Source organism: Ciconia boyciana, chromosome 1 (genome assembly GCF_034638445.1).
Source record: "Ciconia boyciana chromosome 1, ASM3463844v1, whole genome shotgun sequence".
Taxonomy (NCBI): domain Eukaryota; kingdom Metazoa; phylum Chordata; class Aves; order Ciconiiformes; family Ciconiidae; genus Ciconia; species Ciconia boyciana.
In genome coordinates this window covers 97,612,523-97,628,928 of record NC_132934.1, presented here as the reverse complement: position 1 = coordinate 97,628,928, position 16,406 = coordinate 97,612,523, and the positions used below count along the sequence as shown (strand labels likewise).

Here is a 16,406-nt window from a genome sequence, read left to right as displayed (position 1 = left end):
ATGTATTTTCACCCATCCCTCTGAATATATTTGAGCTTAAATAGTAAATTGTACTAGATACAGCATTGTGTATGCCCCAAGTTGTATTTCAAGAAGTTCATTCAGTGTCTGGGACACATTTTACTAGAAACTCACTCCAAGATCACTATTCTTCACTCCTACCACCATCAAAGTATAATTTATGACAAATTCTATTAATTTGTCTACCTTAGAAAATAGTTGTTTCAGGTATACCAGAACACAATCAGAACAAGTACTACGGCACGAGAATACTAGTCTATACCTAGCAAGGGATTTTTTTGTGTGTGTGCTTCACTTCTACACCAGTTAATATACCAGCATACCTCAAAGGGCAAAAAAGCAAACTTACAGAAATGCAAGCACACCCTTATGAAAGGGATTTTACTGCTTTTTTTGGTGTCCACTGAAAAAGTTGTAGTGGCATACTGTACCTTTATTCTAAGGTTACTGTATCCATGCTCATACTTTCACACACATTTGTACAACAGTAAAATTCACACCAATCACCAGTACCATTATACCGGTAAAGTACAGATGATCCTTAAAGAATCCTCAATGAGATTCATGAAGGTTTTCTTACAAGTCAGAATTTATTTCCACTGAAGTCAATAACAAAGTTCTCACTGAACTCAGCTGACAGTGATTAGACATAATGGGGCACAGCTCCTGGGTAACAGCGTAGCTCCTTTTTGGATGGAAGGTGGGGGAATCATACATATGGTTAGTTACCCCTGTCACTTTTGGGGGTGTGGGGGGAGAAGTACCTGGGAACGTGATAGAATCTATTTTGCAGACAGTGAATAATACGTATGGTACTTTGCAAAGGATATTCCCCTGTAGCTTACCTTATACAAACTTGGAGTGCTTGGGCTAAGACAAGCGTACCTGCCTTTGCACTCCCTCTATGCTTGGCTGGAGCTGCCATGAAAGCAGACTGCTTGGCAGTGACACTAGTTTGGTTCAGCACCAGCAAAAACGCTTCTGGTTGTGAAAATACGATTTTCTGGAAGTTCCTGAGTACAAAATTGTTTCAAGAAAAAGACTGACCTGTCATCTAAATATGGACTGTTGGTGGGATTATTTCATTAAGTTGATCCATCTGACTAACTCTCTAAAGCAAAGGGAAAAAAGCAAACTTTAATTGCAGTGATGGGACCAAACCCCTTCCCCCCCCAAATAAAAAACAAAAAGGAGTGAGAGTGCCTCATTCTTCTGATCAAGTGTTACTGATGTAGTTACAGCAACATTTTAAACACACACTGCTCCTAGACGGCTTTGCCACAATCCCCGTGACTAACACGGCCAAATTCTGTTCAGCAGCCTCGCTGGAATTGCACAAGCTCACACCAACTCTGAATTCAGACCAAAGTGAATTTTATATCCAGATTTTTTAGCCCGACCAGTAGCCCGTCTCAGTGTAACCTAGCAGGAAAACACTGCTAAGCACATGCTGAGTAACAGGCTTCTCTGAGACATCTCAGACAGAACACCCTCAAAGATACCAATTCTCCTGAAAAAAATATTGGCTCAAATACTTATTTTCTGAAAAGGAAGAAAGCCTCAACATTTCACATGTTGGGGGGTGTGTGTGTGTGTGTGTGTGTGTGTGTGTGTCTGTGGAAGCAAGTTAGAACAAGAATAGTTCAATCCTATGGAAATTCAACAACTACAAAATCAGCCGCATTAGTAAACCATTCTGTTTAAACACTTATGCTAAACAAGAGCTAATTGTTTTAGGGCAGCTTCATAAAACATGAATGCTTCAGCAATAAACAGTTTCCATCAGAAAAGTTGCCTAAATATGCAACTACTTTATTTTCTTACTGATCTTGTACCAAATGTATATGAAAATGAAAATGACGACCCTTTCAGGATAAGTGATTCATCTTACTTTGGCTTGTTCTCTTCTTAAGAAAAAGAGTAGGTAATAGTCATTTTCCCATTTCAATTTTTTAAGGAAGGTTTTCTTTTTTTTTTTTCATTTTAAAAATTGACTGTTTTAAACATTTGTGACCTACAATAGCATTTTGACCTTTGCTTCTATTTTCTTTTAATTTCTATTTAGCTTTCTAATCTTATGTTTTTATGTTTAGTTATACAAGACCACAATAACTGTTGAGACTTTGAATACCCTACGCATTGATACAAAAGAATACGGAAAAACAGGACAAAGACAGGATCACGAAAACCTGTTTGCGCTGGGGAGAGAAGGCCATAAAACCACTTCTTGAAGTGTGCAATTCCTCCTTTGGGGGTGGCAGGGGCAAAATTGCAGTACATGAGTAGTTTGTATAACTATGCCACCAGGCCTCAGGCACACTCTACATTTCTGAGCACAACCCTTCTACTACCTGAGGTCTAACTCTGCATTCCTTAATGGTCACGGATACTGCTACATGGTTCCCCTGCTGCAGAAAAACTGCGTGGAGCTGCAGAGTCAATACATGTTATCAAGCTCTCTGACTGTGCCCAGATGCTATTAATATTTTGGTAGGGTGGGGGTTAGAATTCTTTAGCCCTGTTAGCCCACGGAGTTGCTATGACATTTACCAATTTTTTTTTTTTCCTTACTCTTCCTTCATCTAATACATTAGTAATACATTCAGCATCAAGTAACCAACTTGGTTTCACTTTTTGGTTTCTGGACACCAGTGGTGCTAGATTAATTCCTGGAAGTTATAAAGTCCCCTCTCAACCATTAAAGTCACAGTCACATGCCACATACTCTAAAGGAAAGCTTGCAACAGCAATTTTAAAATAATAATTTCTTTTTTTTTTTTTTTTTACGTTAAGTACCTAACTGGGTAAACAGATGGGTACCTGTTGATCTATATCTGCTAGAAGCTACAGAGGGGTCTAGCTCTCACAAAAAAAGGTTAGTATGGTGACAGTGACACCTAGTGAGCTACTCTGCATTCCTCAATGGCAGAAGACACTGCTCAAGGCATCTGTTACTACAAACAGAAACTTTGGATAATGGATACTGAAGTCACCTGAGAAAATATATTCAGCTTAACAGAAATAGATACAGTTACAAATGAATCCTTTCTGAACAAAGAAATGAGACTCAAATTTCAATCAGATGTTATTGATGCTGAATGTATTTTAAGAAAAAATATATAATTGTAATTTACCTTTAAATTATGACAAACCAATGTTAAATTCTACTGTAATGTTATATAACTCAAGTTATATTAAAATAAATTACAAATGTTTGATGTCAAAACTGTAAACAAAGTTCAAATACTGAACAGGTAAGTCTTTATCGAAGGACCAAGAACAAGCATTAGGTTTACAACAAAGTTACCTGAAAGCAGTAACTTCCACTGTATTTGCAGAGAAAATGTCTTTGCTCCATGAGTCACTTAGTGGAGTTTGGTGTAAAGTTGAGAAGCTAACTGGGAACTGAAAAAGCAAGATCACTTGTTTTCCTCCTCATCAGAAAAAGCAAAGCAGAGAAGTTTGAGCTCTACTAGTTCTAAAAGCTTGTATTTGGTTACAGTGGAATCGGTTACCTTATTAGGGACAATACTTTACTAACATTTTAAGTGCAAACTCTATTTGCATTAACTTGTGTGCACGTGTGTTCGTGCATGAGTGTGGCTTTATTAAATAGGACATTTTTAAAGGCCACAATTTAAAAAAAGGCATAATTTGTCATGTCCTAAATCAAAACTTTCTTAACAGTTGCAATCTAAATAAATGCATGTAAGCCATGTAATCACTTAGAAAGTGTGCAGGCATACCGTGCATCCTCTGAACTAACGAAAAAGTATTGCCACATTTAGTGTAAAGGCTATATTTAGCAACATATTTTAACGGTCATCTACCAATAGAGATTGCTTCTGAGAAAACAAATACAAAAATACCAAAGCAAAATGAGATTAAAAGCACCAATTTAAACCAAATGTTTGTTGACCAAAATCATGACTTAAATCAGTTCGTTCAATAGGTGTAACCGGAATGTCAAGGTATCAGACACGTAAGTGTAGGTACAGAGGGGCTCACAAGGGCCAGGAACACGAGGTGTAAAAACCTCCCTGCTTTCACTGTGCCTGCCCCCACTCTCTCCTTCAGCCCTGCTCAATCTCTTCAATGCCTGTTAGCTCTCCACAAAACACCATCCCCCACTCAAAGATTTTTTTCTCTAGGATCCTTGAATAAGAACACATACTGTCCTCACTGGAAGACCTGCACTGTGCCCTTCTCTCCTGCAACTGATTGCATGGGAACGTCTGTGATGACTGCCTCACCTCCCATTTCGATTTCTCTCACTCTTCACTTATGGAGTCAGAAAAACAGTAAACTTCAAATGCAGCCCTGTGGGTCCATCCAGGAAAGCAAGACTGCACACAGAAACTAGATCACCCACGGCACAGAATCCAGCAGGACAATTCTTAGACAAAACACAGTATCTGGCCAGTTTTCTCAGGTGCTTCCCTCCCCGCACTCCAGCATCCTCTCACTCGCTTTGGCTCCATCGCCACACAGCGCAGCGAAACAGAAAGCTCGACAGGGACATCCTCGAGAGTCCACTTCACTATATAAATAAATAATCCGTTTCCTCTAGACACGTCTCTCAGGAGGGCAGGATCTTCCTTTGCTGATTAAAAACCAGGAAGACTTTGCAGGCACACAGGCCCAAAGCTTTGTTTGGAGCTCCCACCTGAACAACAGGCCAGCCCTGAGTAACAGCAAACTAAGCAGGGATTTCAAAACCTGCAACTGAGCATCCAGATCCCTCCGACAGCTTCCTCTGAAGGAAGATGACGGTCCAAACTGTGGTGAGGGCCCTCACAGTGTAAGATCTTGCCTGGGTCACTTTTAACCATAGACTTTATTTACCTCTGCTGCTTTGGTACACAATGCTGAGGTGAGACAGATGAGCACAAGCAAGCACATAAAAGAGATGCAAGGAAAATACTGATCTACTACCAAGGGAAACACTTAAAGGATAATTTTTGCCTCACACACACGGGCAATTCTCTCTCACATTAATGGGAAATGGACACATTCAACCAACCGTTACACTTAGCTATCCATAATTTATTTCCCTTATTTAAGGTTTTCTATACTAAGAAATAAAAGTTAAAAACTTCCTCCCCTTGCTCTAGTTCTGACATGTGTGCTCTTTATTTAGTCCAGCAGTTTTAAAAGAATGACACTGGAGCTTCTGCTTACTCTTTCAGCACTCGAACCCCTTTTTAATCAATAAAGCAGAGGAAGTAAATTGTGAATAGTTACTTGCCTTAATATATTTGCTACCAGTCTTCTCATTCTTCATTTTGCAGACACCAAATTTCCCCCTATAAACACCTCTGTTTCTCCAAAAGCAGCTGGAAATTAATGATGCTATTTTTATTTTCTTATTAATTCGTATGCCATAGCTCTGTAATCAGTGCTGGATCATGCTGCAATTTTGTGTACTTGTTTCAAAATATATTATGAGCACTTGATGACTGATGTTTAACACAATGTATGGAAGAGTATCTCAAACAAATTAGAGGGAAGAAATACAAATAAAGACACTTTACTTAAATAAGAACAAAAGTTAGACATATTCAAACAAGAGGTAAACCCTGAAACTCACAAGTTTGTAGCACGGAGCACTCACTGATTAGAACTGAGCCAGGCAGGAAGTTTGCACTATTTAACATTAAATCCGGGTATAAAGAAACCTTTTGCAAAGAGAAAGACCATCTGAAGCCAGACTTACCAATGAAGTGGAGGTGATAATGCTATTTCTTTCCAAATCTATCATCTCCAACCATTGATTTGCAATACATCAGAATGCTTTCTTTGTCTAGTCATATAACCAACTTGGGAAGAAAACATACTTAAACAAAATGGCATATGTGCCAAAAGACGTATCACCTACCAAATGGTATTCTCACACTTTATGCTCTTCCACCCTCTTCTCATGTATGGGAACTCTGCATATTTCAGCCATGTCTCTATTCCTAGCCCTTCCAGCATTGCTCATCATCCGGTCAGGGACTGCCTATAAACCTGTGCACTAATCACTGAGTACAACAGGTGTATGACCCTGGCAGGATTATCTGCACATCAATAATTAAGAATAATGTGAAATCTGCAGCTTTCCTTAGGAATTACAGGCCACCAGCAACTTCAGGCATCAGATCTGTGAAGGGGTGCACACTGCTGATGCAGCTCTGGTTCTGTTTTTTTTGTCAGGAATCCAATTACACAGTTGTAGCTGCAGGACTGAGGTCTTCAGTAGTTAGGACAAGATACATTGATGTTCCTGTACTTCACCCCATAAGGAAAGAAAAAAAAAAAAAAAATCAGCATAATTGCTGATCTACGGTTGCTAACCGTAGATCACTGTAGGCATGATGTGGCTCAAAGACCCCTTGTGGAAAGCAAATTAAAACATGGCCAAACACAAAAATGCCTTTTTCATCAACCTGGCAAAAAAGAACAACTTCCTCTCAACTTTCACAGACAGATTTTAATGCAGAACATCATGTTTCAGCTCCACTGACTTTCATGGAGTTACTTCACACTTAAGAGGCTGAAACAAGATAAGAAATCAAGTTCTCCCTCACTCTTTCCATCCTCTCCCAAGGTTTCCTTTATCCAGCTTCATCTCCAAATCTCTAGTGATGTCTTTCTCTTAAATATTGCTTTGACAACCACAAAATAACGCATTGTCTCACATACACAAAAAACCCCTAGGATTATTTGCTTCATAAAAGACTTACTATTCTACCGCAAGAGATATAATCCTAACTATTATCGTGTGACATGCCTTACCCACTGCCATTGCTGGATAACTCCTGATTGTGTAGGACATGGGTACAAATGAAAAACAATAACAAAAAAAAAACAAAAAGAAAAAGAAAGACAGACAACTTCTGACAAGGCATATGTTTAAAAGCCTTTACATAGCTGGCAGAAAAAAAACATACTGGGGAAAGAACTGAAAGGTACAGGTTGAAAGCCATCAACCCAACAGCAGTAAAGTACTGCCCAGCACACTCAGCAGTACAGTGTAGTCACCAATCCGTGACCCAGCCCACCAGAGGCCCAGGACCAGGTTTAAGTGTTCCTCACTTGAATCCTGCCACAGGGCAGTTCAGCTCTCATCAGCTGTATCAAGGAGCATGCCTTTAACATGTGCACCTGGCCCTGCCACAGGGAACTCTGGGTTTCAGAGGAGCAGGACGAAGCCCCTCCTGAGAGAGTGGATGGCAGAAATCTTCCTGTTGTTACACCTGCGTAAGAGGAGAGTAACCCCACAGCCGGGCATGCAGTTAGTGTGGTTTCACAATGCCTCAAAGCAGACTCCTCAGTAATTTGCCACATACATATTGCCTTTCAGAAAGAAACAATAATTAAAAAAAAACCCACCAAAAAACACCAAACAGACAGAGGGAAGACACACCTTCCCACTTCCCCTTCGCAAGGGAAGGTGTAGACAGGACTTGTTAAGCTTCTTGTCAGGAGAGCTTCCACTTGAATTAAGTTCCATAGATCCCATGTTGTACAAGTCCACTGAATTATTTTTATCTTTGTTGAATGAGGCTCTGTGTGACATGAAGGGTCAATAAAATGCTGTTTCTTATTTTCAGCGATTGCTACATTTTATAAAATCTCTTATATCGAAACACCCACGTGGAAAGTTTCCAACAGTAAAAATTCCATGCTTCCTAAGCAACTGATTTTCTTAGCGTAGTCTCATAAAATCCTGTTGACTTTCCTTCCCCTCGCTAAAATTTGAAATTTTGTTGTACTAGCTTTCTTTGTACTCAGATATGCCTGAAGCTAGTTTATTTTCACATGCTGTATTGTCCATGCTCATAAAGACTTCCTATTACATTATGCATTTGTGTGCTATAAAGGAAAAGGCATGAACACTGGAAAGTGTCAAAACGATGCTTTTCCTCTTTGTTGATTCATCTTTTATGTAATTGAACTTATAAATATTAAAAATAATAAAATGCTGCTATCATTGTAAGGATACTACAATTAGGTCTACACTCAGGCATTAAGTATGCTTTCGTCCTCAAATACAACTCCTATTTTAAAATCAAAGCCAACCCATATTCTCAGTAACAAAACACTTGTAATCAGCAAATCTGAAAGTCTTACAGGATGAAATATGTTTAGCAGGTTTAGACATAAAAATTCAAATTAGTCAGTTACCTTATTTATCATAATACTGCCAGAGTGTCAAAGTAACTGCTTCTGTCAATTCCATGTTTCCTAAGAAAGTTAGTTGTGATTTCACATTAGATTACAAATATGAAAAATAATTTAATTCTAAAGAACTATTTCAGACCAAAGCATATTTTAAAAACTTTGCTATGAAAACCAATATCTTACTTCATAAAGTGAATACAAGGAAGTTAGTATTAAATAAATAGTGTAATATAATAAATAGCATAATATACACAACAGCTTAGATACCATGCTTAGTGGCAAAAACTCTTAAGTAAGCTCTCCTCCTACTTTAGACTCTCCTGTGAATAAATACAACTGAATTGAAAGTCAGTAACTTCATGCTATTCTGCAGGTGTTTTGTTCTGGTTTTTTAAAGTAGCATTATGAATGAAAGTTGAGTATTAGCAAATGATGCCCACCTGGCACAGAATTCAGCGAGATTACTCGCATGTCAAGACAGGCATTTACCAGGAAAGCTTCAGAGTGGTAGCACACACCGAGGGAAACGACACAAAACTAAGGAGTCAGATGCAGATATTATTCCATTCCCTGCTAATGCTAACCTGCTAAGTGACTGCAGGCAAGCCTATGCTCCTTCACTGCTTTGTGTCTCAGATGCCTAAAACAGGGACAAAAATGATTGCTCCTTGTTTTGAGGTGTGTGATTACAGTGTAGCTTATGTACTTCACCAGACAGGACATAAGCACACGAATAAGGCAGTGCCTTCAACTACCAATTATTAATAATATCATTATTATTGAGAGAGTAATGTGCGATTTTTTTTTTTCCTTTTCCAAGCAATGCAATCTAACAGCAGCTCATCAAGCCATCCCTAAAGTTAGAGCAATCCCTATGCTGGTTCAGGTCTTACACCTTCTGAAACTGTCAAGAAGGGTGACAGCCCTAAGAATCTTTTGTGAAATTTGCATGTCCACTAGTACCAGGCTCACCACATTGCTCTCAGACAGAAACACTGTATCATTACTGATCTTGAAAAAATAAAATAATAGAAAGGAAGTAAGTTCTAATAATCTTTCAACATAAAACAGAATGAAAAAGCTTCTGACTATGATACCCCAGGAAAGGGGGGAAACATGGCAGAAAGAAAATAAATAAAGTTAATACTACAGAAGTCAGAAAGTGACTTTTTCCTGTTTCTTTTCAAGAATATTTTGAAATACATACGACTACTATTTCAATCCAGCTTTACAGACTCCTAAGTAATAAAGAAAACATAAATTATTAAGATTACAGTAAGGTAAAACAGTATCCATACTGCTTTAAAACCAACTTAATTCACTTAGGAAAACTGGCCCAATGTATGGGCACCATCTGACTTAATGATACAGGGAAATATCCTTAGTCTCCATTTGCAGGTGGCAAAGGGACATATGGTTGTGCTTCCAAGAGTAAACTCTGACCCTGGAAGCCGCCAGTGGGCCACACCAGTGCTGACTATACCAGCAGCTGCAGTGGGCCACCCCCACGGGTGGCACAGGAAGTCTGACCTGGGTCCAAAATTTGGGAAGTAGCCTCTGGTTTTGACTACATCAACTTGCCAGCGCTCAGAGAGACAGCCTGTGGCACACTCAGAAATCAAAATAAGAGTTTCATTTCAGTTCCAACTGTAACTTATAGCACCTTCCTCCACCAACGAGCCATGTTCAAACAAACAGGGAGGCCTGAACACCGCAAGTGCCATGTACCGTCAAGAGGCAGTGTTTCACCTCCCAGGTGCCCAGGTTTCACTGCAGGCACGTTTACAGTTTTCACACGACAGCAGAGCCTTGCACACCTCAGGCCTTGTCCACCTCACCTGCACCTTCCTGACCACTGCGCATGTGGAAGAGTAACTCTCCCTAGATCACTGGTCAAAATTTCCTTTCTTCATACCACTCTACCACCAGCTCTACGCCAGAAGACTGCCCTGCCTAACACCATGTTGACTGAGCTTCAGAGATGCTGCGCATCCTCAGCCCACAGACCACAAGCAGCAGCAACCTGGAATAACTTTAAGCTCTGAATGTGAGCAATTGTATCAGTGAATTTAATAAAACTTGTAATTTGCTTAAAGATATTCACATGCTTACAGGATCACAAGCGATGGAACCACTAATTTACGAACAAAGTGTATTAAGATCATTCTGGATGAGAAAAAAATGTTAGCTATAAAATAACTGCATGATTACCTCTGATATTTTATGTGGAAAACTGACATTTAGTATATTTAATTATTCACATAACAGCTATGAAAGAGAAAGGTTTTCTTCCTTGAACAGGAAAATAAACATGGACAAATTCCTCTCACCATCACTCCTACACTCCTTTCCTAAATAAACCTCTTGCTGAAACCAATGGAAGTTTTGCAAGCAACAGGTTTACGGCAAGCAGCCCCCAAAAAACTCGAAAGCATCGAGGGCAAGCTTCTTAAACATTTTGAGTTTGCCTCACAGAAACCAGTTACGTTTCTGCTAAATTATGTGTCTGCTTGAAATGGTTTACCAGCTTGCTGTGCCAAGAGGGACAGTAGTATGCAATGAACTTTTGAGACTATGGGCCAATTTCTGAAGCATTCACAAGGTCCCCTGCTAAGCAGCTCACCCCCTTTTAGCTTGTGACACACCAGCACTGCACCCGGCACTTGTTAACCAAGACCAGAACCCAGGTGTCTCCTGTACAGCAAGACTGAATTACTAAACTCCATTCATGAATGGTTACTTTACTGAGAACTGTATAATAAGAGAAATCTCCCCTTTTATCAAAATAAAAGCTCCCTAAAGTAAATGGAAGTTTCTAGTCATGGACAAATCTAATGAAATCTCTATTCTCCCTTTAACTAGGCACATTATTTTTATTACTTTTTTTAAGCTATGAGGAAATGTATTTCTCTGCTTCCTCTAAAGCTTCTATTATGCCTTTTTTGTCAAAAAGATACCCTACCATTCTTTTCTTTGTAATTTGTTCACTCCAGTTCAACATCAGGTAAGACCTACATTTAGCACTATGCACAAAATCAAGGTCCACTCCTCTTAAAGTTGTGGGCAGATTATGATCACCACTTCATTTCTAGGATCAAAATTCCATGCATCCAAAAGACTTCATCACATAAAACTAAAACCAGATAATGACGGAAGATACTACTTGAAGCAAGGTCCCTGAGCTATTCTTGCCCAGTACCCTTTACTATTACTCCAAATAAAGAAAAAGTCCTTGGCACTACAGCACTCTAATCTGACTCTTACCCAAAACCACAGAAAATTTAAGTTCAGCAATCAGTGCATTTGTATTCAGCTCTGAACAACAGTTTGAAGCCTATCTGCCAGTTTTTTAATTTCTCAATGTGTTTTTACTTTGTGAAAATTTTTGCACCAATTACTCTACACAGAACATGACCCTTGTCAGTAATGCTATAAAACTGAAAGCAATATTCTGCTATGCAACTAGTCCATCATAAAGAATTTCAGTAATTTAATTTGGTGTTTATACTCTCAGACCTACACATACCAACCTCACTGCCCACAAAATCCAGAAAACTGAAATTTGGGTGTAATTCTACAAGAACTGGAGAACAGGCAGAATCCTCCCTTCGAACTATCTCTCCACAGAGGTTATCCCAGCCTTAAGACTAGTTTTGTGGTCATAGTATCACACCAGAACAGCTGCTCCCAACAGCCCCCTTTCAGCCAGTGTGTTTGGGACCATCACTTATCCTATGTCTGCTATACTGCCTGGAAAAGGTCAAGAGTATGTTATTAATCATTCACATTTATGAGCACTAAGCTTACCCCAAATACATGTCTTGTCTTGTTTTTAATTATGTACACAACAGTACCATAAAAAAAATTACCTCCTACTTCCCCATTTTGGGCCAAATGCAGTTCAGTGCCACCATGGGTGACTGTATGAGAAGTGCTCCAAGTGCCACTCATTTTATGTCACCTATGAATGTGACCCCACAAATTTAGAACCTCTTCTTTAAACTACCCCTTCTACTTCAGCTTAAAAGATGTCAAACCCTTCAAAAGGGTGTCAAAACTTTTCCAAGCATACAGATAAAAAAAAAGGTTGTGTACCTGAAAGCTTAGGAATACTAGTAAATTAGTTACTACAACTCATCTTTCAAATTGATAGGTATCTGCATTAATCAATGCCAAAAGAAAAAACAGTAACACAGAAAGAGCATGGATGGAATTCTAATTAGCTCTCAGTTTACGTGTTAAAACTGAACCAACTCCTGTTGCAGTTGTATTACAGTTCTGCTAAACTTCTCATTGATTCTTGACCTCCAGAGATTTCTAACTACCTATTCTGTTTATATTTTCATATTTTTCCTACCACTGAACTTTAAAAGGACTTTACATTCTCATTAAGTTTTCGACCTGTGTATTGCAGTTTGCATATTCTAATGTTACTTTGGTTTAAAACTTTTGCCCTAAGCCAATCAGCTGATTATCTTTACAAAACAAGGTTTAAGAGAAAACAAGAAAAAAAAAGAAAAGAAGTGAAGAGAGATCTGAATATGCACAGCCTTTTAATTCTCAGGTTATTCAGATCCACCCCTACATACAAACTTTGTAATCTAGCAGTTGCTATGAGCACCCAGAGAAGACATGTTTTCTGAGGCGCTAAAACGTGAACAAGCATCTTCCACGTAAAAAGTGGCAGCGCGAGGACCTCTATCTTATCAACAACAACCAAGTTCTTTTTCCATGTGTACAGTTTACATACTTACCCAGGAAGGCAAATGGAAATTACAGACAGACGAAGATGAAGCTGTCTCAAAGCCTTTGTCATGTGATAGTGACCTATAAAGTATCAAATAAAGGCACATCATCAGCACACCATGATTTTACAGTATTGCAACTCACCACAATGCCAAGAGGAGAGATCCCAAAACTTGAAACTTGCTTCCTCCTCACCCCCACCCCAGATAAGTTGTCAATAAAACAAGATGACAGTCGCAGGAAACCTTAAGGAGCGCACAAAAGATACACCGTGTCTTTAACGGGCATTAGGACTGGGCAAATGGAGCAAATCATCTGAGTGTGCATCAGCAGGGTGGGTTATTTTTCCTCTGTGTCTCTCGTACACACGGATGCATGTTTACGCGTGCACAGAGACATATACGTATACATAGGGATGCATCACGTAATTATTTACATGCATACACAGAGAAACACGCACACATTATCAAAATAGAAGGCAGAAAGTTGACCACCATCTGCGAGGAGGCATACATAACAATAACCCCCGGGAACTTACACAAGTAAGCGATCAATCCCCGCGCGTGGATAAGCCAAACAACGCAAAATTAACAACAAGAACAAGCCGCCAGACTGCAGGTACGAGATCCACCCGGGGAGACAGACAGACAGACAGAGGGACGGACGGAAGGCTGCAACGCTGTAACACAGTTTCAGGTAATGCCCGTTCCCCCCCGGCAGAGCCCAGCCGAGCCGCCCGGAGTCCTGCGACCGCCCAGCCAGCCCCTCCACCACCGCAGCCCGCGGGGAGAGGGGCGAGACCCCCGGCCGCCGCGGGGGGAGCGGCGTTTCCAGCCGCCGCCCGCCCGCCGCCCACCCCCGCCCGTGCAAAGTGTAGGGCCACCGGAATCCGGGCTCCGGGGTGGGGTGGAAAGAAAAGGTATTAAATATGGAGAAAGACCGCCGTGACCCAGGGTTTTCCCGTCTCCCCCCCGCGCCCCCCCGCCCCCGGTCACCATCAAGTTTGCATCTTAGTTACAAAATGTCGATCTTGAAGGCTGACAAGACACAGGGAGAGGGGGAGAGAAAGAGAGAGAGAGTGTGAGTGAGTGAGAGAGAGAGAAGAGAGAGTCCATCTTGCTTTGAGGGGGGAGGAGAGGAGCAATAATGCAGCGCATAAATCTCACCCTCCCGGGGGAAAAGTCTGCACAACACCTTTGGGGGCGGGCGGGCAGGCAGGGAAGGGGCGGCGGCGCGGGGAGGGGGCGCGGGGGGCTCCCCGGCCCTCCCAGCTGCCCTCCCCGGCGGGATCTGGCGAGGCAGGCTGGCAGCAAACACCTCCCTGCTGCTCCCCTCCTCCTCCCCGCGGGCCCGGGCGATGATCCCGCTGCTGCCGCCGCCGCCGCCGCCACCGGGGAGGAGGTGCCGCCGCCGGGAGAGCCACATGGAGACCGGCACCCCGTCCCTGCCCCGGCGGCCGGGCCGGGCCCCTCCGCCGCCCCGCCGGGCTGCGGGACTTGGACGTGTCACCAGCAGGACGGGCAATGGTTTCGGCGCCCCAGGCCCGAGTGACCACCGCCGGCCTGGCGGCGCCCCGGCCTCCCCGCACACACTCACCTCCGGAAAAAAACTTTTAACCGCGGGCCTCCCCCGGAAAAAGTGGCGAATCCGCCCCGCACACGGTTAAAGCCCCGCGGCCCCCCGGCTCGGCTGGCGGCGAGCGGGGGAGACCCGGGCACGGTCCTTCCCCGCCCCGGCGGGGAGGGAGGGAGGGAGGAGGCAGGCAGGCAGGGAGGGGGCGGGCAGCCGCCTGCCGGTGCCTCTCGCCCCGCCGCCGTACATGTCGTCTCGGCGGCTCTCGCATCGCTTCGTTTTACCTTCCTCATTCAGCGGCGGCGGGCTGCCACCGATATTTCTAACGCAAACCTGCTGCCGTGCGGCGCCCGGGATTAACGCGACTGCCTCCCTTCCCCTGCCTCCAACCCTTCCTTCCCCGTCCTCCTCCTCGCAAACCTACACTGGATCGGCTCTCCTCACAGCCATGCAAGTTTCATACATTGCAAATAAACCCGAGAGGAGGAAGAGCGAAGCGGTTGGCGGCGGGGGGGGGGGAGGAGGAGGAGGAGGAGGAGGAGGGCTGCTTTCTGTAATTTACCAGCGACCCGATCTCGCAGCAGCAAATAACAGCCGAGCACCCATCCGGCTCCCGGCGGCGGAGAGAGCCCCCCCCGAGGCGGCCGCCCCCTCCCCGGGGCGCCCCCCGCCAAGTTTTCTGTCATCGCGACCACCCAATGTCACAACTTACCTTCAGAAATAGGACTTCGCGCGGCCGAGGCCTGCCGCCGCCTCCCCCCGGCCCCCGCCCGCCTCCCTTTCTCCCTCTCCACCTTAAACTTATTGACACAACATAATCCCACATCCACGCGAAACCCCGGCAGGGCCGCCCGCCCCGCCCCCGCTGCCCACCGGGGCCGCTGCCGCCGCCGCCCCGGGTGCATCGCCGATGACTACCGGAAAACGCACAGCCCAACTCTCCGGCCGAGCCCGGCCGCTGTTGTTGTCGGGGTCGGCGCCGGGGTTCTTCCTCCCGCCCCCCCCCCGCGCCGGATCGGCTCCCTCGCCCTCTCTGGTTTTATATCCCCCCCTTTCTCCCGGCGGCGGCGGCGCGGAGCCCCCCAGGCCGGCGGCAGCCGATACCGATCCGCGCACTCTCCCCCGCGCCTCGCCTCGCCGCCCCTCGGGATGAAGTTTCGTTTCTGCCTGCCGCGATTTCTCTGTCAAGTCCCCCCGGAGGCACACACCGAGCGGCGGCCGATGGCTATCCCTCCTCCTCCTCCTCGCCCTCCTTCCCCTTCCTCCCTCCGCCGCTGCCGCCGCTGCTCTTGCCTCTCTCTCTGTGGCGGCGAGAGGTGCCTGGTTTCAAACGCAGCCTGGCACTGGCTGGCCTACCCCTGCCGCCTTCTTCTTCGGGTTTTTTTTTTTTTTAAATGCACTGCGCTGCAATGCAATTCACCTCGCCCCTCCCGGTAAAACACCCCCGGTCACCCCTGCCCTCCCGGCCGGGCAGAGGGCTAGCGGCACCAACCCACCCGTCCTCCCCTGCCCAAACTTTCAAACGAAGGCAGGGCTGACGAGAGGGAGGAAAAGTGACTGGGAGCCACGGCAGCCGCCGCGCAGGGCAGGGGAAGCTCCGCGCCTCCCTCCCGGCCGCCGCCGCAGCGGGGGGGGTTCGGGGGGCTGCCCCGCCGCGGGGGCGCGGAGGGGAAAGTGTGGGGCGAGGGCACCCGTCTCCCTGCCTGCCCCTGCCCGTCTCCGTCCGTGCCTCTGCCGCCCGGTGAGGGGCGGCGGGCGGCGCGCACTCACCTCGGCGGGGCCGGCGGGCGGGCGGGCAGCGCGCCGCTGGGCCGGAGCGAGGCGCGGCGCGCAGCGGAGCCCCTCCGCCTCGGCGCCCGCGGAACGCGGCTCCACACAGAGCCATGCAACCCGGGCAGCGC

The 16,406-nt window shown here is 44.6% G+C and overlaps 1 protein-coding gene across 21 annotated transcripts in view; it reads right to left on the bottom strand.

The window, feature by feature from the left end:
• BBX (BBX high mobility group box domain containing) overlaps positions 1-16,406 on the bottom strand; it is a 146,293-nt gene that overhangs the window by 129,041 nt on the left and 846 nt on the right. For 11 of the 21 annotated variants that reach the window (XM_072884440.1, XM_072884467.1, XM_072884446.1 and 8 more), the window contains exons 1-2: positions 16,276-16,404; positions 12,942-13,014 (exon numbers count right to left, since the gene is read on the bottom strand). Coding sequence is in view for 6 of the 21 variants with exons in the window: in XM_072884540.1 (XP_072740641.1) it covers positions 8,191-8,202 (12 nt within the window). In the remaining 15 variants the exon portion in view is untranslated. Of the gene's footprint in view, positions 1-8,190; positions 8,251-12,941; positions 13,015-14,529; positions 14,685-16,275; positions 16,405-16,406 lie in introns of those variants that run through there. The other 10 variants (XM_072884540.1, XM_072884580.1, XM_072884485.1 and 7 more) reach the window with 7 other exon arrangements.